Source organism: Drechmeria coniospora, chromosome 03, assembly GCF_001625195.1.
Source record: "Drechmeria coniospora strain ARSEF 6962 chromosome 03, whole genome shotgun sequence".
Classification (NCBI taxonomy): domain Eukaryota; kingdom Fungi; phylum Ascomycota; class Sordariomycetes; order Hypocreales; family Ophiocordycipitaceae; genus Drechmeria; species Drechmeria coniospora.
Window position 1 is genome coordinate 9,463,913 of NC_054391.1, and position 24,232 is coordinate 9,488,144.

The 24,232-nt window shown below is 58.5% G+C and overlaps 10 protein-coding genes across 10 annotated transcripts; 3 read left to right on the top strand and 7 right to left on the bottom strand.

The window, feature by feature from the left end:
* Positions 1 to 1,238: 1,238 nt before the first annotated feature.
* On the bottom strand, positions 1,239 to 3,127 carry DCS_08209 (serine peptidase; the record flags this gene model as incomplete). The annotated part of the gene is made up of 3 exons (XM_040805487.1): positions 1,239 to 1,716; positions 1,778 to 1,919; positions 1,975 to 3,127. The coding sequence occupies 3 exons, from the start codon at positions 3,125 to 3,127 to the stop codon at positions 1,239 to 1,241; spliced, it is 1,773 nt and encodes a 590-aa protein (XP_040655591.1).
* A 1,248-nt stretch (positions 3,128 to 4,375) lies between these two features.
* DCS_08210 (uncharacterized protein) lies at positions 4,376 to 4,897 on the bottom strand (the record flags this gene model as incomplete). The annotated part of the gene is made up of 1 exon (XM_040805488.1): positions 4,376 to 4,897. One exon carries the CDS (start codon positions 4,895 to 4,897, stop codon positions 4,376 to 4,378), a length of 522 nt encoding a protein of 173 aa, XP_040655592.1.
* A 3,153-nt stretch (positions 4,898 to 8,050) lies between these two features.
* On the top strand, positions 8,051 to 8,563 carry DCS_08211 (uncharacterized protein; the record flags this gene model as incomplete). The annotated part of the gene is made up of 1 exon (XM_040805489.1): positions 8,051 to 8,563. The coding sequence occupies one exon, from the start codon at positions 8,051 to 8,053 to the stop codon at positions 8,561 to 8,563; it is 513 nt and encodes a 170-aa protein (XP_040655593.1).
* Positions 8,564 to 9,134: 571 nt separating this feature from the next.
* Positions 9,135 to 10,524, bottom strand: DCS_08212 (uncharacterized protein; the record flags this gene model as incomplete). Its single annotated transcript, XM_040805490.1, has 3 exons — positions 9,135 to 9,722; positions 9,931 to 10,161; positions 10,207 to 10,524. The coding sequence occupies 3 exons, from the start codon at positions 10,522 to 10,524 to the stop codon at positions 9,135 to 9,137; spliced, it is 1,137 nt and encodes a 378-aa protein (XP_040655594.1).
* A 1,788-nt stretch (positions 10,525 to 12,312) lies between these two features.
* DCS_08213 (DUF544 domain-containing protein) lies at positions 12,313 to 14,892 on the bottom strand (the record flags this gene model as incomplete). Its single annotated transcript, XM_040805491.1, has 1 exon — positions 12,313 to 14,892. The coding sequence occupies one exon, from the start codon at positions 14,890 to 14,892 to the stop codon at positions 12,313 to 12,315; it is 2,580 nt and encodes an 859-aa protein (XP_040655595.1).
* A 1,574-nt stretch (positions 14,893 to 16,466) lies between these two features.
* DCS_08214 (hlj1 protein) lies at positions 16,467 to 17,628 on the bottom strand (the record flags this gene model as incomplete). Its single annotated transcript, XM_040805492.1, has 2 exons — positions 16,467 to 17,005; positions 17,088 to 17,628. The coding sequence occupies 2 exons, from the start codon at positions 17,626 to 17,628 to the stop codon at positions 16,467 to 16,469; spliced, it is 1,080 nt and encodes a 359-aa protein (XP_040655596.1).
* A 1,048-nt stretch (positions 17,629 to 18,676) lies between these two features.
* On the bottom strand, positions 18,677 to 18,913 carry DCS_08215 (uncharacterized protein; the record flags this gene model as incomplete). The annotated part of the gene is made up of 1 exon (XM_040805493.1): positions 18,677 to 18,913. One exon carries the CDS (start codon positions 18,911 to 18,913, stop codon positions 18,677 to 18,679), a length of 237 nt encoding a protein of 78 aa, XP_040655597.1.
* Positions 18,914 to 19,577: 664 nt separating this feature from the next.
* Positions 19,578 to 20,335, bottom strand: DCS_08216 (uncharacterized protein; the record flags this gene model as incomplete). Its single annotated transcript, XM_040805494.1, has 3 exons — positions 19,578 to 19,716; positions 19,766 to 20,237; positions 20,308 to 20,335. The coding sequence occupies 3 exons, from the start codon at positions 20,333 to 20,335 to the stop codon at positions 19,578 to 19,580; spliced, it is 639 nt and encodes a 212-aa protein (XP_040655598.1).
* A 1,032-nt stretch (positions 20,336 to 21,367) lies between these two features.
* DCS_08217 (uncharacterized protein) lies at positions 21,368 to 21,758 on the top strand (the record flags this gene model as incomplete). Its single annotated transcript, XM_040805495.1, has 2 exons — positions 21,368 to 21,450; positions 21,491 to 21,758. The coding sequence occupies 2 exons, from the start codon at positions 21,368 to 21,370 to the stop codon at positions 21,756 to 21,758; spliced, it is 351 nt and encodes a 116-aa protein (XP_040655599.1).
* An 831-nt stretch (positions 21,759 to 22,589) lies between these two features.
* On the top strand, positions 22,590 to 23,576 carry DCS_08218 (uncharacterized protein; the record flags this gene model as incomplete). Its single annotated transcript, XM_040805496.1, has 1 exon — positions 22,590 to 23,576. One exon carries the CDS (start codon positions 22,590 to 22,592, stop codon positions 23,574 to 23,576), a length of 987 nt encoding a protein of 328 aa, XP_040655600.1.
* Between the last annotated feature and the right edge of the window lie 656 nt (positions 23,577 to 24,232).

Sequence of the window (24,232 nt, forward strand, 5' to 3'; positions counted from 1 at the left end):
TTGCTGAGTGATGTCATGAACGCGTGACTCCTGGCCATGGAGGGATTTGCCATTTGTCGTCCTGCCACACCCGTTGTGCTGCTCGCATGTTGACTTGAAATTTGCACTCGCTCGCCCTCTGGCATGGCCTGCCCACCATGGACAAGTGAGAACAGGCTTTCCACCGTCCATGCCGACAAAGAAAGCGGTACGGTTCCAATTCTCATGATTCTATTTTGCGGTGACAATCAATTTATATTTGTCTCCTAATATCCAGTTGTTGCCGCGGTCATTCTCTTGAGCGATGGAGGCAGAGAACCATCATGGCAGGTCAACGGGGTATAGGGTAGGTTGGTGATGGGGGCAAGAATGTCATGGCCCGTACTGACCTGCGAGGTCCCATCACCGCGACGGCCTGGAAGGATTCACTATACTTGTATCGGCCAAGGAGGCTCTGGCGAGAAAATTTCCCGATCATATATATTATATGTTTATTTATTTATATTTATATGTATTTATATATACTATATATATAACTATAGAGAGAGAGGGGTCTATCCGATGGCAGACAAAGTAATGACATATACAGTATTTGTAAATATATATATATAGAGGTCTATCCGATGGCAGACAAAGTAATGATATATACAGTATATATATATATAGAGAGAGAGGTCTATCAAACGGGCAGTGCAGTCGCCATCATGCATATACACTTATATATATATCATATACATCATGACGTGAACAGTGACCTTGTCTCCCTGACTGTACTTGCACATTCAAACATTGTTCTCAGGGAGGCAAGCCATCATGCATATACACTTGTACATTATATACATCATGACGTGAACAATGACCTTGTCCCCCTGACTCTACTTGCACATTCAAGCATTGTGTGCAGGGAGCCAAGACTCGTCGACTTCCTCGAGACCACAAGAAAATGCAGAAAAGGACGACCGGAAAGCCTCCATCCTTCGAGCTAGAGTCGATAGAGACTCGAGAGCGCCCTAGTGTAGCATGAATATCTGCCGTTACTTGCTCTCTGGGCCGACTCATGTCGAGACTGGAATGTTACGGCTTGGAAAAAGGGGTCCGTTGCTTGGCCCAACGGTTAGGGGGCGATGGCTTGTCCTTCAGGGCACCTTGTTCGGGCTGGAATGCAAGACTCGTCACGTTTCCTACACATCCGTCTCGCGACTTGACAGGCACCTCCGCCTTCTGGCCGCAAGTTCAGGGCCGACTCCTACCATGATCAATCATGAAGTAAATTCCAAGGCCCGTCTCTGCTTCTTGGGTCCGTTGCGAGTGTAAAACTCGGCGACCCATTCCTTCATCTTGGCCACCTCTTCTCGTATAATCTTGGCCACGACGGGATTCGCATCACCGTTGCGCACAATAAGGTCGTTGCAGTGCGCCGCCTTGGGAATGACCCAGACGGGAGCCTCGTTTGTGCTCGCCAACGGTCCGCCGGGCCTCTTGTCGGCAGAGACCGTCGCCGGCCGCCAGGGGTCGTACTCGCCGCCCACCCACATGAGCCGGGTCGTGTCGACGTGATCCCAGCCGCCGGTCAGGTCGTTTATCTGCCCGACGGAGCGGCCCCTGGCGAGGCCGTACGTGTAGCCGTCGACCTTGGGGAAGTAGAGCGCGCACTGCCGACGCCAGTAGTCGCGCACGTAGAAGCTTGACACGAGGCCGGACGTCGACTCGGGGCCCCAGACCTGCCAGTACTCGAACCTGCGTCTCTGTTGGCCCTTGTCGTGGACGGCGAGGGAGGGAGGGGGCAAGGCAGACGTACGGCTCGTTGCAGAGGAACCACATCCACTGACGGTTCACGGTATTGTTGACGGACGTGTCCGTAAAGGTCGGGGACAGCTCATCGTACGAGTCGTAGCAGGCGACCGTGTTGTTGTCCTTCCAGTATCCGTAGGTCGCACAAGCTCAAGGCCGTGTTAGTCGAGCCGGCCTCCGTCGGGGGAGCAGAGCGGCACCTACAGCCCGGAATCATGACATCGCGGGACCACTTGGCAAACCCCTTGACGGCCTTGCACAGGCCGACCCCCTCCTCCCCGGGCGTGCTCGATTTGCTGCCGGGCCACTTGTTCTGCTCTCTCGTCAGCTCCGCGGTTTCCTTGTCCAGGCCTGCGGCGAACGCGAGCTCACTTACCTCGACGTAGTCGCACATGCGGTGCAGGCCCGTGTAGCCGGTGTAAAACTGCGTCCCCTGCCATCCGACGAGCCCGCCGATGAGCGACGAGGCAAAGTCGTCGTCGTGGGTGAGGTTGCCGAACCCAAAGAGGTTCTTGAGCCGCTGGCGCTTCTCCGTCGGCCCGTCCCTGAGCACCCGGTCGACGTGGGCGATGACCTTTCGAAAGTCGGCGCTGCAGTTGCGAGGCATGGCCGCCTCGATGGGGTCGTAGTACTCGGAAAAGGTCGAGATGACCTCGACGACGGCGCTCGAGCAGTGGTACGCCCAAAAGGTGCCGGGCGCGAGCACGTTTGTCCAGGCCGCCAGCGCGCCGGGGTACGAGCAGCCGGAGAGCACCCAGGGCGCCTTGTCGGGCCTCGAGGAGCCGGTGGGATCAAAGGCGAGGTCGACGTTCTTCGCAAAGTAGACGAGGTCGGCGATGGAGTTTTCGAGGTTCAGGTACTGCAGCGTCTTGGCCGTGAGGTTGGTAAAGGGAGAGCTCCCCCCCCAGTAGCGGTGCTCGAGGAGGAGGGCGGCGCCGCCCGAGGCCTGGGCGAAGAGGCCGGGGAGGGTGCGGTTGGTCGTGTATCCCTGATACCCGTCGCCGTTGTTCTCGCCGGGCGCGTTCATGACCACGGGGGAGCCGGGCCCGGCGTAGTGGTCGGCGTTCCACCAGTACCGCTGGGTAAAGGTGCCCAGCGACGGGTTCTTGTGGTCGATGAGCTGCTGAAAGTAGCCCGTGTGGACGACAATCTTGGAGGCGTTGGCGCGCTTGACGAGGTCGTGGCCGTCGCCGTCGACCGACACGACAAAGTCGTCATCCGGAGGGAGGATGCGGTTCGGCACGCCCAGCTTCAGCAGGCCCGCGGGGAGGCCGTTTGTCGTCGCCGAGGCGGTCGAGACGAGAAGCAGCCGCGCGAGGCCGGCGGCCAGCAGGCAAGGGTAGCTCGCGTGCCGCATGCTGATTCCACGTGCTGGGCTCACGACGGCGTGCCTGCGGGATGCTCGGGGCGGCGGGAGAGCGGCGGAGTGTCTGACACTCGGTTTCAACCAACCGTCGCCAGTCTCCGGACGCGGCATCGACGCGGGTAGGCCATTGATATACTTGAACTAGGCCTCGCGGCGTAAGCGTACACGGGGACCCAACCCGGGGCCGCTCGCACCCTTGTCCGTCCGTCGTCAAGCGAGAAACGAGAGCAAGGTAGGCGGGGAGGGGGGGATGGGAGCCTGGGAAGGGAGAATCCGCCGAGGATGGTGAGGGATGGGACCTTTACAAGCCGTACTTCGGCTCAGGACGCGATGCCGGTCCCCCTTCCCAGCAAACCTTGTTCCTCCGGTAGGCCCCTCGGACGCCATGGTTCGCCTGAGCACGGGCAGGGACGGTAACTGATCTGGAAGAGGATGGTGGCATCCCAGAGCTCACATCTCGTCTCCGCCGGGCCGCGACCTTCCGAATACGGTAATCGCGGAGTTGACGGCCGGGGTCGGCATCCCCACATCGCCGCGCCGGAGCCAGTCGTGCGCGCACGCTTCGGAACCGACTGGAGGCGCCCTTGAGCTCGTAATTGGATCCTCCTGGGCCGGTCGAGGGCAAGCTCAACTACCTGTGCATGCGCCGTACGAAGTAGAGGTATATTCGTGGATGCTACGACGGAACCGTGCAAGTGCAGTTGCCGAGTGCATCGTCGTCGACGCTCCGCATGCCTACCCTTGGGACATGCTTCTCTGCCGAGGATGGCCGCCCGTCTCACGTGGACATGTCTGTCCAGACTTGTATCCAGAAATTCCTCGTCAATTTCTCCAACTGCGTGCCGTGAGAGAGGGGGAAGATGGGGGTGAAGATGGGGGTGAAGATGGGGGTGAAGATGGGGGTGAAGATAGGGGTGAAGATAGGGGTGAGGACGGGCAAACATGGCAGTGAGGGGGACGATAGGGGAGCGAAGCGGCTCCTGACGGGCCACGAACCCCCGACTTCACGTCAGCCTCGAAATGGACTTCATCAGACGCCTAGCTGTTTGGGCATCAAGTAAAGTGTCATTATGATAAACTAATGTACAGGCCAGACCGTGAATATACGCTGCCGCCCTCGAGGAGGCAGAGCGGGCCCCGGCCTCGTGTGCCGAGCGCACGCGTCCCGGCGCATCTATATGCAAGTGTACATGACGACCACGAGGCCTACCCCATGCAACAACACCGATTTTTTCCCTCCTAGATCTGAAGAGTGCCCACGGCAAAGGCCGACAGGAGGATGGCGCCGATGGCGACGCCGACGGCGCCTGCCGGACCCTGCATTCTCGTGTTCGCAGAGGACGGCGAGGCGGACGGGCTGGCGCTCAACTGCGACGCGGCCGGGCCGGTCTTGGGAACGACGACGGGAAAAGCGTTGGGTTCGACAATGGTCCCGGTGCCGGTCCCCCTCGCCACGTCCGATCGGCCGCCGCTGCAGAAGACGTCCTGATAGCTCGCGCCCTCGCGGTAGAAGCAGTCGGTGAGCGAGCCGACGTTTTGGCCCTGGGCGAGGCAGTAGAGGCCGCACTTGTCGTAGTAGCTGACGACGGAGGCATCCTTGCAGCAGTTCGACATGATGTTCACGCCCCTGTCGCTGTACGGCATCGCGCAGGCCGAGTCGCGGATGGGCATCTGGAAGAGCTTGTTGCTGCATTGCAGGGCCGACATGGTCGGCGCCGCCACCGGGACGACGGTCATGATGGTTGTCGAAGCCAAAGCCATGTTGTGAGTGGTAAGGGTGACGTTGCGGGCGATGATGATGTCGATGGCGATGGTGAGGGAGGGAGAGAGGATGGCCGAGGCCAAGAGCGTGCTGCAATCTATTTATTCCATCACCACGCACGAGCACGTCCAAGGGGGATGAATGACTGAATCGACGAATGAATCGTTGCCGGATCCTTCATCAAAGGCATCCTCGCCAACAAATTCTGCTAGCAGGAACTAGCATCACGAACTAATACCGCAAGTCTAATTGCCCTTTGACTTTTGTGAATGCGGCCGTAGTCCAGAACGGCACATGGAATGGCGGATCGTGCCCCCTGGTTAGTTTCATCATGCTGCTTCCATTGCTAGCTCCGCCAGCAAGCAATGCGGCCCCTTGAACCCCCCCGCCCCTGACTCGGCATCACCTGTCAGTTCAAGGTCAAAAGACATTCGATTGGATCGACACGAACATCGGGATCGGCCTTGTCGTTGCCGTTGGAACGCCTTGACTCTTCCAGGATGCAAAGGTATATGCCATGGTCGGGGCACGTCGAGCAGGGTTAGGGTTATGCCCATATCGATTCCTGCATCCCCCTCTCACTGAAAAAAAAACTGCATAGAAAGGACATTGTGGACCAACTTGAGTTGAGAGGGAAATGCCTTGGCAAAAAAGAATGACCAAGAAAATAATTCGTGGCCGACGCTATCGTGATGGGCAACCAGTCCATGATTACCGAGTTTTCCCCTTTCCACCGACGTTCCGTGCCGACGGTTCGCGTCGACGACTGACTCGTATGGGCACTGGCGACGTCGGCGATGGATCGTCAAGAGTGCCATCCATTCGTGTCTACTCCATCACCTAGTAGCCGTAGTGCACAGCGGGCGAGCCTGCTAACCCCTTTGACGCATAGTGGCCAATGCAGACGGCCATCATCACCGAGGTGCCGCATAGGCTGTGGAAAAAAAATGTCGAGTTTCGAGTGCTTGTTCTACTGAATGATCGAGGCTGCTTCTAGAAATTGTCTGAATTATTAAGGCTGCCTCTAGAAAACAATTGTCGAGTTCGAGTGCTTGTTCTACTGAATTATTGAGGCTGCTTCTAGGAATTGTCTGAATTATCGAGGCTGCTTCTAGAAATTGTCTACATTATCGAGGCTGCTTCTAGAAATTGTCTACATTATCGAGGCTGCTTCTAGAAATTGTCTACATTATCGAGGCTGCTTCTAGAAATTGTCTACATCATCGAGGCTGCTTCTAGAAATTGTCTACATCATCGAGGCTGCTTCTAGAAAGTGTCTACATCATCGAGGCTGCTTCTAGAAAGTGTCTACATCATCGAGGCTGCTTCTAGAAATTGTCTGAATCATCGAGGCTGCTAGAAATTGTCTACATCATCGAGGCTGACCAAGAGAAGACGGAGACAATCCAAAAGGTAAGCCATGTAAGCTCCCTGCCGCCCCTTGTCGACTTTGCCATGGCAAGGATATCGGCATTCACATTTTCGCCGTGCCAAAAACATCCTCAACATCCTCAACCATGGCTTCCTGTTTACATTTCCACGTGGCACCCTGACTGAACGTGACGTCGTCTGCCTGTCATCATAGTGGCTCAGACTACATCCAGCGGACCGACCCGACTTCTCTTTTCTCCTCCTTTCCGGTGATGCCCCTTCCGATATGCCAAGAATAAAAAGCCGCGCAATGCAGTAGACCGTTCTAGCCTCAATAATCATCCTCCCGCATGCGTCGTCGTGCTGCAAGGCGTATCGGTCGGCGCAAAAACGTGGCATACCCTCGACAGCAATTCCTGCCTGAGCCATTTCATCTGCTCATCCCTGACCCGGCAAGCAAACTGGCTTCCCTCACTGCATTACTCTCTTCGAGAACATTCTGTTTCTCGCCCTTTTATAGGCAAGATCTACATGGTCGAGTCGTTCTGGAAAGGGTTCCCTTGATGGCGCCATATCGACCTACATGTCATCGTCCCAAACAAGATGCATGTGCTGATGATGCAAAATATCCGTTGCGAGGAGAATCCCCTGTCCTTTCTCGTTTCATCGTGTTGCATCATGCCGGTAACGTTGCTTGCCAGCTGCATCCAGACGCACTTGGGCTGGGTACCATCTGCCGAGCGTCCATGGCTTCATGGGAAGAACGGCACGGCAGTCGACAATGTGCTACGCCACTCCGTCGTAGTAGAGGAGGCTCAGCGCGCATGCAAGAGGGCAGCGTCAGACTGAGAAAGTGGAGGCGTGAGTGTGTCTCAGCCGCGTAGGATTCGGGTGCCCCCCAAGTGCTATGCCGATCCTAAGCTGTGCTTTGCATCCGTCTTTTCTTTGTTGTCCTGGCTGTAGCTTGATTTCAAGTATGATTTCAAGTATGATTTCAAGTATGATTTCAAGTATGATTTCAAGTATGAGCGAATGACCCGTGTTTACCGCGTCTCATACATGTCATGGGACATGGCGTTCCGTCGTAGACAAGTCGAGAGCTGCGGGTACACCTGAAGATCAACAAGGCATGATATCATCAAGCAAAAGAAAATGGGAGTACACTTGACCTTTAAATACTCATGATATCATCAAGCAAAGAACATGGGAGTACACTTGACTTTCAACAACTCATGATATCATCAAGCAAAGAACCTGGGAGTACACTTGACTTTCAAAAGCTCATGATATCATCAAGCAAAGAACATGGGAGACACTTGACTTTCAAAAACTCATGATATCATCAAGCAAAGAACATGGGAGAATAATCCATCGGCACTCGAGCCCAATCATCTCCATCCTTTGTCGTTTCTACAAGGACCTCTCCGGCGTCTGTCTCACATCTCGTCATCACACGTCCCATTCGCCAATTCTCCATTCTTTGACATAATGGCATCGAATGGATCTTCACACCCCAATGTACGTGAAACAGCTGCCGAACCCGCACCCTTCCCCCTTTCCACGCCTGAGCCACCTGGGCTTCGCAGACGACAACATGGCGCCCGGATGCGGCTCGTCGACTATCCATGGCGTCTCTGTTCCGTCATGGGATGACTATTCTATATATTGCCATGTTGGCCCTCAAGCTGTTGCATGGAGATGCGAGGAACCAACTCATCGCCAGACCTTGCCAAAAAAACCCTTACTCGCAAGCCTCGACTCCTTGAACCAAAGTGTGCACCATGTCCATCCCACAACCTTCGACCACGCGTGACGGCAACGACTACACGAAAGCCAGCACTCAGACCGTTAGCCTCATCGACTATCAGTGCGTCACGTCGCATGGAAATGCCGTCGTGTCGGATGGGACTGTTCAGACAGCCGTCACGTATTCTCCCGGAAAGGCAGTGCTGAAGCCGTACGGCTCGAACAGGCACGGATTGGTCCACATCCCCATCCACAACCCTCCAGAGGTGCTCAACAAGACGATGAGTCTCCAGAACATTGCCGTATCCTTTGACACGGCATTTGGCGGCACCGTGGAGACGGTGACCTTGTTCTACGACTCAACCATTGTCGTGGGGGTCAACACCGAAAAGAAGGGACAGTTCCACATCGACTTCACCCCCAAGGAGGCTGCCAAGTTTGCCTACCCCGTGACGACGGGAATCTGCATCACCCTTGACCTGAAGTTTCCCGAGTACAAATCCCTCGTCAACCTCTTCTCCGTCACTCTCGTGTACAAGGCAATTTAGTTTGGCGTGTTGATATCCGGCCAGCAAATCAACGTGATGTCGAGAGCGGCACGGCAGTCGGCTCGTGTTGGATCGATGGGGGGTTTTTGCATCATGTTAATTCCTTCTTTCATGACGAGGGCCCCCAGTCATTGTTTGGCCGCGATTTTGAAAACCGAAACAACGCAGGAGAAAGCCAGATGGCGGACGCTCGCTCTTTCAAACGAGTACACAACAGGCTTTTCGCCGTCATCATCCAACCTTTGGTGCGACTCGGTGATCCTTGCCGTGCTTGTTTCTGACAACTACATCCATGTCAATGAATGCATGATAAACGGCACACACCTCTTGGCTGCCAGATACGGTTGCCTGACTCGGACAAGCCGACGTTGCTCCCGGAGCACGACAACGAGCAAAGTAGATTCCTTTTTCCCGGACGTCATGCAGGTGTTCAAAAGCCGTACATGTACGCATGTGCAGATGTCCCTTGTTGTGCTTCCGGATCCAGGCAGTCGTTTATATGCATATCCCTACACCTGCGAGGGCTTCCGTGGAAAGGCGGCAAGGACAGAGGAGAGATGGCGCGGTGGTGCTACAGCAGCCCCGGGATCACCGCCCACTTCTTCCCAACCTTGTCCTGGCCAAACTTTTGCACGTACCAACGCTTGCCGTTCACGGCTCTTGGCAGCATGGCGCAGACCTCGTTGACCAGAAATGCCCAGGCCGGGGCGCAGGTCCAGCCGGCGGCCATGAGGAAGCCGAGCCACTCGATCCACTCGCAAAAGTAGTGGGGGAAGAGCATGTACCGGAAGAGGCCGGCTTGAGGGATCCCGTAATGCTTCGTCGGCCGGGCCGAGGGTGACGCGCGTTGGCTGCCGCCGCGGGTTCGCTCCTCACGGCGGTTCTCGTTGCGGCGAATGTCGCGCAGCTCCTCGTCGTGGAAAAAGTTGCTCGCGAGGCCGACGTAGAAGACGACGAGACCGACGGCAAACTGCAGCAGCGGCGACTGCGAAGCCCACGCGTCGTCGGTGACGGGGCCGTAGGCCGACAGCCACGAGCCGAGACAGGTGGCGTTGAAGAGCTGAAAGGACAGGGCGAGGCCCCAGACGAAGAGGTGAATGGGCGCCATGGACGGCTGCAGAATGGGGAAGATGATGGCCCGGTACGAGTAGTGGATGACCTGCAAATGCCCCGTCAGCGAGCTTGTCGGGCGAGACGTCATGTCTTAAGGCGAAAATCGAGAGCGAGAGAGGGCGATGCAGAGCGAGAAGCGCCAGACAGAGAGGGAGAGCGATGGTTTGGCGAGAGAGGTGTGTTTGTATGTGTGTGTATGTGTGTGTATGTGCGTGTATGTGTGTGAGCGAGAGACGGCGAGGGGAGTGACGTACAAACAGACCCCCGAGCACGCGGTTCTGCCACGGCAGGTCGTCGACGCCGTGCTGCTGCGGCATCGTGTTCATCAGGTACAGCAGCGTCAAGGCCCCGGGCGCCTCCATGGTCATCCAGGCGACGCGGCCGGGCAGGTTGAGGCGGCTCGCGACGCTCGTCTTGCCCATGCCGTACCACGATATCAGCCATTGGAGGGAGCCGAGCTGGTTCGGCTCGTCAGCCACGGATGCCTTTGCGTGTCACGCGTCACGCGGGAGTAGAAGATGGCGTCGTACAACGGGGTAGGCCAACTGCCAGACTCTCAGGATGATTTCGTAGTGTTCCCGCGTCGGAGGCAGCCAGTCCTCGACGAGGGCCATGACGCCGACCTTGCTTCGCCGTCGACCGTAGCGTCCAGAAATGACATGCGGGTTCGACGAGATGTGTCGGAGGTCGAGAAGGAGTCGTTGCGGATGGTGCGTGCCCAGCGATGGAAACGATTTATGTCGATGATGATGATGATGATGATGATGCTGGCTGGTTGTCACGGCGACGATGACGCTATTCAGGGCTCTCAGCTTGGAGGCAAATCGCGTCACGTGCCCGCACGTCATCCACGGTGCTGCACAGCAAGCAAGGCTACCACGATATTCACACCTCATCGACGACACCCATTACCGACGCATTCACCTTTTTGTTCCCGCTACGGGCTCTCCGTACAATGTGCAGGGATATTCGATTGGGCATGGCAAGACGGTCAACCCATGACGCCCGAAGCAGTGGCTACTGCCATGGATCACAGAATCGACGATGCCCATGACCAACCCATTCACCTAACCATTTCAACTACGGGCACTGCGTACAGTGTGTGCAATTTTCAGGAATATTTGGTGCAGGAGTATTCGATCAGGCTTGACACGACGAGGCAAGACGGTCATCCCATGACGCCCGAAGCAATGGTTACTGCGATGGACCAACGCATTATCGACGATGCCCATGACCGACGCATTCACCTGATTATTCCAACTACGGGCACTCCGTAAAATTTGCAGGAATATTTGGTACATGAATATTCGATCGGGCTTGGTACGATGAGGCAAGACGGTCCTTCCCATGACGCTCGAGGCAATGGTTACTGCGACGGGGACAGTACATTATCGACGATGCCCATGACCGACGGATTTACCTAATTATCCCAACTACGGGCTCTCCGTACAGTGTACAATTTTCAGGAACATTTGGTGCAGGAATATTCGATCGGGCTTGGCACGACGAGGCAAGACGGTCCATCCTATGACGCTTCAAGTAATGGTTTCAGCGACAGTAGCAACACATAATCGACGATGCCCACGACCGACACATTCACCTATCTCCCACTACGGGCACTCCGTACACTTTGCAGGAATATTCGGTGCAGAAATATTCGATGCTGAAATATTCGCTGCAGAAATATTCGCTGCAGAAATATTCGCTGCAGAACTATTCGCTGCAGAACTATTCGCTGCAGTAATATTCGACCGGGCTTGATACGACGAGGCAACATGGTCCATTCTATGACGCTCCAAGCAATGGTTATTGCGATGGAACCACACAATATCGACGATGCCCATGACCGACGCATTCACCTAATCATTCCCAACCACGGCATTCTGTGCAGTGTATACATTGTGCAGGAACAGTCGGTGCGGGAATATTCGATCAGGCTTGATACGACGATGCCACACAGTCCACCCCATGACGCTCCAAGAACGGCTAATGATGGTAGCAACACGTCGACGATGCTCATGATCGACGCATTCACCTAATCATTCCCAACTACGGGCATTCTGTGCAGTATGTACATTTTGCAGAAACATTCGGTGCAGGAATATTCGATCAGGCTTGATACGACGAGGCCACACAGTCCACCCCATGACGCTCCGACAATGGCTAATGATAGTAGCAACACGTCGACGATGCCCATGACCGACGCGTTCACGCAATCATTCCAACTACGTGCCCTTCAAACACGGCCGAGGAATATTTTATTTAATCGGGCTTGCCACGTCGAGGTCCAGTCCCTCCCTGGTCCTGCCTTTGTGCCTCGTGAGAACGGTTCGAGGCGACCGACGACGACTCGTAGGTTGCATCACCATAGGAGCAGCAGGTAAAATGGCACGCCGTCACTCAAACCTTGTCAATGTCACGTCTACCTGCGCAGTATGCACGAAAGGTGGATGAATATTTTCCACAAGCATATTGAACGCGACAGTGCGCAGCTGTCCATGATGGGTAACTCGTCCAGAAGAATACAGAACACGCAAGCCTCTCTGTGCCTCGTACAGGTGCTCCAAACGCCATGCCGTTCCTCGTCATTATTTCGTGCAAAGAAATGCTCCCCAAAAGCCACCGAGGCCGGACATTCACATGACGACGCAGTCTCTCTCGCGCGAGCCGCCCGCCGCCGCGGGGCTCACGGGTGGTCTCCTTCCGGAGGCGACCCTCGATGCCGGCTGTCGTCCGGGACGAGGGCTCACGCGCGTCGTCGGCCGAACCTCCTCGGCGCTGCTCCCCGCGTGGTTCGGATGCCCCACGGGCGGCACAAAGGCCCTATCCATGGCCGCCTGCTCGTACGTCGGGGGCGCGTCGTCCCCCTCGGCGTCCGCCTGCCAGCCTGCGCCCGGCCTGCGTGGGGGAACGAGCGATCGGACCTGCTGCAGCGCCGGCCGGGCACCTCCCCCCGAGGCGCCGGTAGAATTCGCCGTCGTCGTGGCCGTCGTCGTTGCCGTCGTGGCCGCCGTCGTTGCCGTCGTGGCCGTCGCCGTCGTCGCAGCCGTGTGGGAGCTGCGTCTCGCGGGGGCGATGCCGACGGTCGTTCCCGAGGAGACGTTCCATTGGCTGCGGACGACCGTCTCCGGTCGGTGCGCCTGGCGTTCAATGTACTGCTCCGAGAGGATGCTCTCGCGTCGTCGACGTGCCTGCTGCTCGTGGTGTCGCTGGTCCTCCTCCTCCTGCAGCTGCAGCGCGAGCGCGAGATCTCGGTCCTCCTGCTCGAGCGGGGTGAGCGCCGGCTCGTCGTCCTGCCCTCGCCCCTCGCCGCTGCTGCTCCGGGCCGACGTCGGCTCGCCGGTCGCGCCCTCGCCCTCGGAGCCTACGCCGGTGCCGCCGACGACCCTAAAGTCACCCGACAGGAACTCGGTCCGCTCGCCCTTGACGTCGACGAGGCTCTCCCAGACGACCTCCTCGTGGCCGCCGTAGCCGGCGTCGGTGACCAAGGTCAGCAGCCGCCTCGACCGCGGATGGCAGTACAGGGTGCTGAAGTGATCGTTGCGGAAGAGGATGGCAAAGGTGCCGGGCCGCATGGCCGCGCCGATGACGTCGATGCCCCGGCGCGTCAGCTGCGTGGCCGACTCGGCGAGGAAGATTTTGATGGTCGCAATGTCGCGGTAGAGCGCCTGCTCGGCGTCGGTCAGACCGGCGTCGGAGTTGACGAGCTTCTCCTGAAGCTCCTCCTCGCGAAACAGCAGATTCTGGACCTCCTCGTACGACGTCGCGCGCCGGCGGAGCGACTCGTGCGCCGACTCGTCCTCGGCCGGGAGCCAGCCGTGGAGGAGGGGAATGGAAAACGCGGCGTAGAGCTTCATCTCGGCCGTCTCCTCAAACGTGCCGGGCACGACGCCGCCGCCGCCGCCGCCGCCGGCCGTCGGGACGAAGCGGGGGTTGACGTTCATGCCCGTGTGCAGGCTCCGCAGGAAGGCGTAGAGGGCCCCGACGTCGGGCAGCGCATCCTCCGACGTCGTCCGGCGCGGCGACATGAGCTCGTCGAGGACGGCGTCGAGCAGGAGGTTGAGGCTGATGCGCTCGCGCGACCGCAGCACGCGGACGAGCCCCGCGTCGGGACCGTCGGCCGGCGTGGTGAGCGTCAGGGCGTTGACGAGCGCGAGCAGCGGACACGGTCCGTTCCGGTTCTGGACCAGTATGGGCGACGTGCGGAGAGGGCGGGCCGAACGGTCGTCGCGCCATCGAATCTGCTTGACCTGATACGTCTCGGCATCGCCGTCGACCGCCTGCCTCGACGGGTTCCAGCTCGCCTGCCCGTTTGTCCGTCGAGGCAGAGGCGGCTTGTCGGCGGCGGCGTCGGGCGTCCGCTTGGCCGGCGGGACGGGGGGGTTCGGCGGATCGACGTCTATCAGACTCCAGTCGTCAAGCGGTCTCGAATGCCGGCCGGACGGGTCCGGTCCCTCGGTTGCCTCGTCGAGCGAGCCGCTCGCGTCGTCATCGTGGGGGAGCGACAGGAGGACGGGCACGCCCTTGACCGGCTGCGGACACAGGATCTCGGGACCGTCGCCCGCCCACGCGTGGCTCTCGACGGCGGCCGGCTGAGGCTCGCTCGGCCACGGCGCGCCGCCTGCGGTCTCGTGCACGGCGTCGAGGCCGAGATTGGCCAACGAGTCGACCGGAGGGGCGCTACGCGGCACCGGCTTCCTCTTGAGAAACGGGTTCGTCCCGGGCCTCGAGGAATCGGGTGCTCGCTCGTGGCTCGGTGCGGCTTCTCGCCCGCCATCCTCATGGCACGCCTCGTCGACGGACTCGGCCGGCAGGCGACCTTGGCCCGGTCGCAGGACGGCCGGGACGGACGCACCTCTTCCCGGCACGCCGTCACCTCGACCCGCGGGAGCAGCAGGGGCGAGCACCTCCCAGCCGTGCTCCGTCGGCTCGTGCAGGGCCTTGAGCGGCGGTTGGCCTTGGCCGGCGGAGGCGTCGGTCGGCAGGGCGTCGGTCGGCAGGGCGTCGGTCGGCAGGGCGTTGGTCGGCAGGGCGTCGGTGTCGACCGGCTTCGTCGTCATCATGCCCTTGGCCCGGGGTGGCCGGAGCTCCGATGGGCAGTGGACGGTGGAAGTTGGCCCGTGATGCGTTGAGGTTTTTGTTGGCCGGGTGGTCGGTAGACAGCGGTCGGCCGGGATGATGTAAGACCGAGGCCGATGGTGGCGAATGCATGACATGATAGGCAGTCGGTCAGTCTCGCACACGCCGTTCTCGTCCAGCGGTGAGCGGGTGGCTCGTTCGGTGAGTCGGTGGCAGTGACGGTGACGCCACAGTCACTCTCGGTCAGCCTCGTCGTCCCTCGGCTCGGTCTCTGCGCTTCGTTTGGCTTGACCTCTGGGATTCTTGGTCGGAAAAGAAAATGACGGGAGAATGGACAAGGCAGGTTGATGGGAAAAGGAAGCAGAGGAGATGAACGATAAATGTCGGTCCCTTTGGGAGGGAGTTTTACCTGCCAGGCAACACTACTGTACTGCAGGCTCGGGCTGTGCAGTGCGTATACTGTAGGCCGCGGGTCACGACGCTGTGGCAGTGCTGGCCTGCTGCTTGTTGGTTTGCATTAATCAAGTACAGCGGTGTTCGGAGCGAGGGCGTACGGCAAGTACATGTACATGCACGATACGTGCACCGCGAACTGATGGGGAAATGTCTCTATCAGCGGACAGGTATCTTCCCCGCATAAATTATAAGGAAAGCGACTTTTGTCGGGATGCATGCTCCCCCCTCCCCCGCTGAAGTCCCTGTACAGATACATGGAATTATGACTTTTGCAAGTGTTGCAGGTCACTAGCTTTGGGCCCCATGCAAGAGTGGCGGTGCCGGGAATTCAATTATACGGCACTCGGTAATACTGTACTCCGTACTCCGGACTGCGCTCCGAACACACAACACAGACAACTTATACGAGTATTATACCGTTAGACTTGATGCAAGCAGGTGTAGGTACAAGTAACTACCAGGTACTAGGTAGGTACTGTAGATGATGCGAATCACCTGTCCATGTACATGTATTCCCGAGCACCTACTCCGCCCTCCGTACGCCTATCCAAGTACTTACTGTACAGTATGTATTACCAATTTTGGACGCAGATCAAGAGTGGCGGTGCTGGGAATTCGGTTCATACTGTACCAAGCAAGAACTAATACTGTACAGAGTACTTGCTTGTACATGCAGTACTGCACTCGCATACTTGTACTCTGTACTGTGCGCAACCAGGTGATGCGAGCCACATGCCGCTCCCAGCCGAGGCACCGCCTAGCCCGTCGTACAAGGTAAAGAAAGGCACGATGCCGTTCATACTCCAAGAGCACACACAGAATGGTAGCGCTCAAACTGTACGCGTACTGTCGACAAACGAGCCTTTGATGGGAAGCCAGTGGTCACCGACGATTGCGCGTCCTGGCCGCCAACGAGCGGCGCTCGGGGTGCCTCGTGTCGTGATTCCCTCGCGACGCGCATGGTCGGCAGAGGCTAAAGGGTGCGCCACGGACCGCCACCAGCCACACACGACTTGTCCTGATACCCATCGTCGGCCCATGACGTCGGCCGTCGTCGCAGGCCAAGGAGGACGCTCGTAGGCCGTCGCAAGGCATCGCCGTCGTCGGTGCGTCGAGCGTCGTCGTCGTCGCATGGTGCGTCGTGTGAGGTCGTGGGAGGCGAGCCAGACGAATGCAACCCTGTTCAAACGCCGCCGATGCGCTGCGTGCTCGTATGAATATGTACAATACTGTGCGGGACTGGTACATGTGCAGGCTACCGTCCGACGCCGAGGGCCTTGAGCCTCTCGCACGACGGCATCTTGTACCCGTCGGCCTTGGCCATCTTGTCGGGGTCCTGGTAGAACCATCCCATGGCGTCCTCGCGCAGCCGCTGCTTGAACATCTTTTCGTTTTCGCACTCGCCGTTGAGCTGGCGCACGAGGTTGACCTCGGCCGTCCGGTCCAGCTGGCTCAGCTTCGACTTGCTGTAGGATTTGATCTCGGCCGGGTTGACAAAGTAGTGCACCTTGAGGTTCGGCGTCATCCGGCCCTCGGTCAGGGGCGGTCGCGGGTAGTCGTAGACGATGCGCGGCGACGCCGACGACGAGCCGCCCGAGAAGAGCGACGAGAGCAGCGGCAGGATGAAGAAGAAGACGATGGGCAGGAGGCCGAGGAGGTTCTGCAGGCCGATGCCCTGCTGCTGCGGCTCCTCGGCGCCCTCGCCGTCTCGCGGTCGCCGCCGCGGTCGCGCGCCGCCAAACTGATGGACCCGAATGCCGGGTCCGCCGCCGAGGTTGAAGACGAACTGGGGCCCTGCGTCGGGAGTCGGCGGGTCAGCCGTCGCCCGCCATCGTTGTCGCCGTCGACGGGGTGAGGGGTGGTGGTCCTGTCTTACCTCCGAAGCCGCCGCCGCCGCCGAAGCCGCCGCCGCCGCCGAAGAAGCGCGCAAACATCTCCTCGGGGCTCATCTCGTCCTCCCACACGCCTCCGCCGCCGCCGCCTCCGGCCATGCCGCCCGACGGCTGCCGCCTGGCGAAGCCGGCAAAGGGATTCTGGGCCTGCGCGTTGGCGAAGCGGCTGTCGGGGTCGGTGCCGAACCTGTCAAACTTTTCGCGCTTCTCCTTGTCGCCGAGGATGCCAAAGGCGCGGCTGACCATCTTGAAGGCCTCGTCGGCGTGCTCGTGGCCATTCTTGTCGGGGTGCGTCAGCAGCGACTGCTTCCGGTACGCCCGCTTGATCTCGGCGTCGGTGCACGTCTTCTTGACCGACTCTATGCCGAGGATGTCGTAAAAGGCCGTCGCGTCGCACCGCCGGATGCGCAGCACCGCCGCCTTCTGCTCGACCGTGTAGGAGCGGCCCTGGTTGCCCTGCTTGTGGTCGCGGGAACGAGCCGCCGAGTCGCCCGTGTCGGCGCCCGTGGCCGTTGCGCCCGGCATCGAGGAGCGGGCGAGCGGGCGGGCAGCGAGCGAGCGGACGGACGGCGAGGGGAGCGGACGGCCGCGGCGAGCCCGTCGTCGATGCTTCGAGATGGGCGAGGACCCGTGCTCGGTCGGAACGGACCCAAGTCGACCGGCTGCTGCTCGTCCGGGGCGCCTGCTGATGGGGCGTGCGAGGCGGCCGATCGATGGAGCGTTCGACGGTGATCAGCCTCGTGGCGTCTTTCGATGGGCAAGGGGTCGAGGACGCGGCGTGCTGCGAATGATGTTGAGTAATGGTGGTGCCAACTGGCCTGACAAATCTTTGGTCAGGGGTCTCGCGGGATCGATGCACGACCAACAAGACGTGATCCCACGACACGTGACATGGAAACGACACGTGACACGTGAGCCGACACGTGAACCAACACATGACACTGAGCCGACACGTGATACATCATCCGCCAACTTTGTAGAGGCCATCAACGAAAATGAGGCACTTTATTCTCTCTCCGCAACGTCTCTGCCGCCCTCATTGCCCTCATGCCTCAAATTAGCCAATATTTTTGGCATCTCTCTCGTTGCCCTCGTGAATGATCGGCCATATCGGCGGCACTCGTGTCTGTTTGTTTCCAATCGCCATCGGCCGTTGGCAGATGATGAACATCATGGCACTGGCCGTTCGTTCGCCCACGGCCGGATCCTGCGAGGAGTACCCTTGGATTGACGTGCAGTAGAGGTTGATGGCATGAACATGGGCGAGCAGGGCTACTCGAACTGACGAACCTGTTCCGAGTGTCGGGAGAGGCGAAAGCAGCAGCTGATGATGGCTAGGAGAAACCGGCCGCACGAGCGGTTTGCTTTGCGACTCTTCGGCGCTGCATGCACGTACACACGATGCCCATGACGGCCATGGCATGCCACAAGTGCACGTGCTGTCCGCAAATCTACGTGCTTGCGTCCGTGGCGATGCGTGCATCTACTCTTCAATGTCTCGGGAGTCTTCGGCGGCTGGCGTTCGTCTGCGTCAAGCCTACCGACGGTGACACCTAAAAGCATTCCATGACGATCAAAGCCGATGGTGCCACGTCCCCGAGGTGAGGATATCGGGAGTCAGCCTCGTGCTCACCCCCTGACCTGGCAAGACGGGCGTCGGCGGGACGGCGAACACCCAGCCGTACTTGTCGGACCAGACCAGCGGGTTGCCGTCCCAGACCAGCGGGTTGCCGTTCCAGACCAGCGGGTTGCCGTCCCAGACCATCCTGAGGAGCAAGGGTGCGATGCGCGTCCGGACGCTGATGGCCATGGGCGCGTCGTCCTTCGCAAACAGATCCTTTTACCACCGCGGCATGCCCCCCCTGACCCGTCAAGTGGACGCCGCCGACGACCGTCTTGTCGCAGCACCGTGACAGCGTAAACTCAGCCCACAGGTCAAGAATTTAGACAGGCCATCTCCGCGTCGCGGCCATGCTCGCCGGGTCTGGCGCCTGGCCGCTTTGCCTTGCACATCAAATACGAGGCATGCATGAAAGCCATCCGACATCTTCCCCCTGGTGCAGCCGGTGGCCTTCAGTAGCCGGCGCATGCTGGCCGACGAGTGTTGGACGTCTTGGACAAGAGAGCCAACCAATGCAAGCTCACATGTCCACGTACGACCTGCTGGATGGACCTGACGATCGAACGATGGCCACCTGTGATGTTGGCCGCAGCTACGTTGGGGCCCCGGACACGGGCCCAACCGACGGGAGCATCTGACCCCCTACGGCGGCAACAGCAAGTCAAGTTTGCATGGTGCGCCTACGAGCACTAACTAGAGGTTGGTATTATATATGTAGGGGATGCTACCCCCACCCATCGTGGCCATGCGGCGACGACATCTTCCAATCTCACCTACATTCCAAAGGGTGATCATCCTGTTCACCCTGGCCAACAGCGATCGTCCTTCCTGTGCTCGTTCATCGGCAGCCTCATCAACGTCTCCACGGCGCAGTGCTGCCGAGCCAACTTTGAAAGTTATGATACAACGTTTGGGAATCAGGGCCGCGATATGTGTTCCACATGTCGTGCATGCGAGCAATCTGGCCGGGTGTGAACTGTGTGGCACATTCACTATTTTCGTCGTCAGTTACTTCTCTACCTCGTCATGAGGGCAACGCACTCTGTTAAATTATCCATAAAGTTATTCTCGGGATCCATTCCGATTTGTTTGGGGCAAGAGTCCTGACGAGTCCGGCACATGCCATCAGGAGGAGGTTCGAGTTGAGCGGGAGTATCGTCGACAAAATCGCCCTCGCCCTCGCAGTCGCCGCCTTGAAAGGTATGCAACAATCCCAGCCAGTGGCCCACCTCATGGACGAGCTTTCGCCCCTGATGATAAGGGCACGTATAGCCGGTTCGGCAAGGATATATGTTGGCGTTTGGAACAGTAGCCGCAACAATAGTGACGCCATCCCGGTTTCCATTGGAACGACCGGGTAGGATGGTCCTGCCAGCCACTGGGGGGCGGTCGGCATCTATCGACTCGACCACGTATACGTTCAGAGTCTCACTTCCTCCCTTGTAGAGGGCCTTCTGCCTCGATCGTACGCCGTATCCAGTTGCCCAATTAGCATCGTACGTCCAATCGGTACCTTTCAAAACGAAGGAAAACCCAGTGCGGGAGAAATCGCGATTCAGAACGGCCAATTCAACAGTACGCACACGAGGCACCAGGTACAGTTACCGTCATGTTGAACTTGCTGCCATCGGGGGATAAAATGACGTGAAACCATACGCCAACCCTCACGTCGGGAGGAGGTCCGCTGCGACGGTGTAACGGTGTGTGACTTTAAAAATTATAGATGCAAGGCGATGAGTTCTCTCAAAGGCCCTTCGGTGCCGCAGGTATTGTTCATCGGTTGGTTTGGAACGGGAGATACAGTGGCCACCACGTCTGTGAGTAGAACTAAAAGACAGGGTATGAAGCGGAACATGTTGAGAAGAAGAGTGGTGCGGTGGAATACAGACGACAACAGGATCGATGTGTTCGTCTACAATAACGCACCAAGTCACGACTACGAACGCTCCGAGTATTTTTCAAGTAGATGATCGACATGTGTAACGCCAACGGGCCTGTAATGATGTTGAAGTTCGGGTAGTTATTGACGTAACGGAGTCCACCTTCACGCCTATTTAAGCACGCGCTGAGGACGCCCGGCGGTAGGCAACAACAGCATCAAGAACACCAAGAGATTGATCCTAACCCTAGGGCGGACCCCCTACTATCTGTTGCATCAACATGGCTACAGCACATGGCGTTGCTAACATCGGAGGCGTCGAACACTATACACGACGGAGGATGGCTTCACAGCCTGTGCCTTCATTCATTCCATTCTTGTTGGTATCCCGTAGGTGTGGTGTGATCGTACGAACGAAAAGAGCGTCTGGTGTCGAGTGTTCTAGTTTGCAATAGCTGTATTCGGGAAAGTCGCCCATCCTTCACCTGCGGCCCTACAATCCGCTCGTTGACGTTTCGCCGGGACATCTGGGGGCGGCCGGCACTCGTGGACTTTGACGAGAACACCTGCTCCCTGACAACGACGGCGTGAAATAGCAACTTGCGGATTGCTTCTTGGTAGCGTCCATCTCGCCATCCTGCTTCGGGCTAGCAGTGGGTTGGCAAAGGACTAGCCCTGCCGTGGTGCCGTTTCAGAATGACAGCATCGTCGGGCATAGCACGGTACGGTGGCGGTAAACTCCCCTATCGCACCTATGCCATAACATGGCTTCGAGGCTCCTCGATCCGCCTGAGCCCCGTGTCCAACAGTTCGGCGAACGGGCGTTGCGCCTACTCTGGTTAGAGTCGTATGTTTCAGATACAATTCGTGCTTCTGTACGTTCCCAGTCCCTCCCTTGGGAGCAGGGGTGAACGAGAAGGGTTTGCGAGCGTCGCAACATCATCGTCCGGAGCCTCGCAGGTCGGCGGACGAGCCTCCACGGCACCGTCAGAGCCTTCACAGGACGCAGGGGAGATGAACAGAGCCGAGGGGATTTTCGGGTCGAGACGATCCGCAGCCCACCAGCGTGCGGGAGGAACACGGCGAAGCGGAGAGGCGGATGCAGGCGCTGCACAACCAGGGACTCGCGAGATCCTTGGGGGCTCTGGTGATTGAATAGCTTGCCTGTTCATCCCATGTCGTCGGTAAAATCAAAGGAAGGCTGCTCGTCGCCTCCCGCGCGGTGCGCTTTCACGTTCCAGCGCGGCTGACGCCTACCCTATACCGCCCCTGGCCCAGCGGTTGGTGCAGCCTGCGAATGGTTTCATCGTGACGACTCTGCAAAATCTGGCAGGAAGGCAAGGATAATAAGCCGGGGGGGTCTGCATGAGTGCTCGCCATGCTGTCCATCATTGCACATGTACGCCGTGCCGTGATGCTTGGTGTGAACTCGTCGTCTATTCCACCTGGGGCTTGCCGTGGGTGCCGCCTGCGAATAGTTTCGTGTCGTAATATTCCGTACTAACCATTCCGCCAGGGGCTTGCCGTGGGTGATGGTCACGACGACTCTGCAAAATCTGGCAGAAAGTCAAGGATTTTTGCAGGGGCTGGTTTCTGCGTGAGTGCTTGCCATGCTGTCCAGCATCCTCTCGGCAAGGCACTCATCATCGTGCATTCAGCCCGTCCGCCGTGCTAAATCGTCGTCGTATTCCACTAGGGGCTTGCCGTGGGCGGCGCCATCGTGAGACATCAACCTCTTGGTCTGACGCAACGGTTTCATGTACCCAGCGCAATCAATGGCGCGCAAAGCGGCCGAGCAGTATTCTTGCCATGTTCTCATCATGACAATTCGAATTTCGTATAAGAACCGAGCTCATCGTCGCGTCGTCAGTCCAGGGGGTGCTGTCGAATCAATCATATCGTGCAACGGACCGACCTACCCTGCCTGTTGCGCCTCTCGACATTGGAATAAAAAAAACCCCTACACCACGCCGCGACGATCACGACATGAAGCATTATCCCATACTCGGCGCGTTGGCCTCGTCAGCCCTCGCCGCCCCGTCGCTCCTGAAGCGTGCCGAAGGTGACTGCGGCAGCCGAAACGCGACGGTCAACCAGCATCTTGCCAGTTGCGCCTCACGATCTCTCCTGGCGCAGGAGGCGGCCACGAGCGGTCCCAAGTGGCTGATGGACTTTTTCTTCAAGACCGACGACAAGCAGTCTCGCGGCGTCGTCGCCGACTTGTTCGGAAAGATTGCGGCCGAGTGCGGCACCGAGGGCGGTTCCTGCTACGTCACCTGCGGTGAGTCGTGCAACGGCTTCAACGCCTACACCACCTGGGTGGCCGAGACGTCCAAGGTCCGACTCTGCGAGCCGTACTTTAGCATGAGGACGGCGACGTGCCAAAACCTGGACTCTGCCAGCGAGATGATACACGAGATGAGCCACGCAAAGGGCTCGACGAGTGATTTCAACGGCGCCTACGGCCTCAACGCCATCCGATCCCTTGACGGTTCGCAGAATATTCAACACGCCGAGACGTACGCGTTCTTCGCCCACTGGGTGGCGCTGAACTGCACCCAAGCGGACAACACTCCCCAAGTGCCGGTTACGGACCCAAAGGGAGCACCGTCCGAGAAACTGGGCGACGTCCCAAACAGCATACTGAAGGACGGCCCATCCGCGTCGCCGTCGCCCTCGGCATACGAGGCTGGGGAGGAGAATAAACAAGGCGAGGTTGGAAACCAGGAGACCACCTCGCTCGACGAAAACAGCATTCTCGAAGGGGGTGGGCAAGGCCAACCCGAGGGCACCCAAGGAACGAGCATGACGGGAGGGAACCAGTATGGTGAGGTTGCGAACAAGCTCACCCAAGGAACGAGCATGACGGGAGGAAACCAGTATGGCGAGGTTGCGAACAATGGCAACGCTCAGGAGGCGGAGAACGAATACTCTTGCGACACCGAAAACGAAGACGAATCCGAATGGTTTTAGTCCATCCAAGGCACCACGACCATGCCCATAGTCGCCGTGACGAGGGCAGCCGAGCCTAGGTTGGACTTGATGGACTTGATGAACTGTATGCGGATTCCACGAGACTCACGCAGCGGCGTGGTTGGCGTGATCAAGCCGCACGGCCGTAGACATGAACTGCTGTACACTCGCGCAGGTTCGCATTCTTAGCAGGTGCCAGGACGAAATTGAAAAGCTTGGCTACGCTCTCCTGAATTTGCCGTGAACTTCCCTTGCCATGCGGGCTGCCGCCGTGGAACGGCCGGGTATTCGCCATCCATGACTGGCCCGAGGCATCGCCGCAAGGTTCCTGAACATGGAGCGAGACGATCGATGATTGCCATCCAAAAGGACCGGAACATGGACTCGTGCTCCACGTTGCACGAATGCATGGAGCATTTGGCCCGGCAGCCTCTCCGTTGGACCATCAGCGACCATGGGCGAAACGGGCCTCATTGATGGGACCGACCAACGCAACAGTGTGGCATATCCACGCGACGAAGAGCGGCACGTAGCCTTGGGGAATCCCGTGCAGCTGGGCGCGTCATTCGCCGACTGGCACGCTGCCTACTAGAAGTCCCTTTGAGCAGGAGGGAAAGCTGCTGGAAGAGGCTGAATGTAGCCATGGTCTCTCGAGT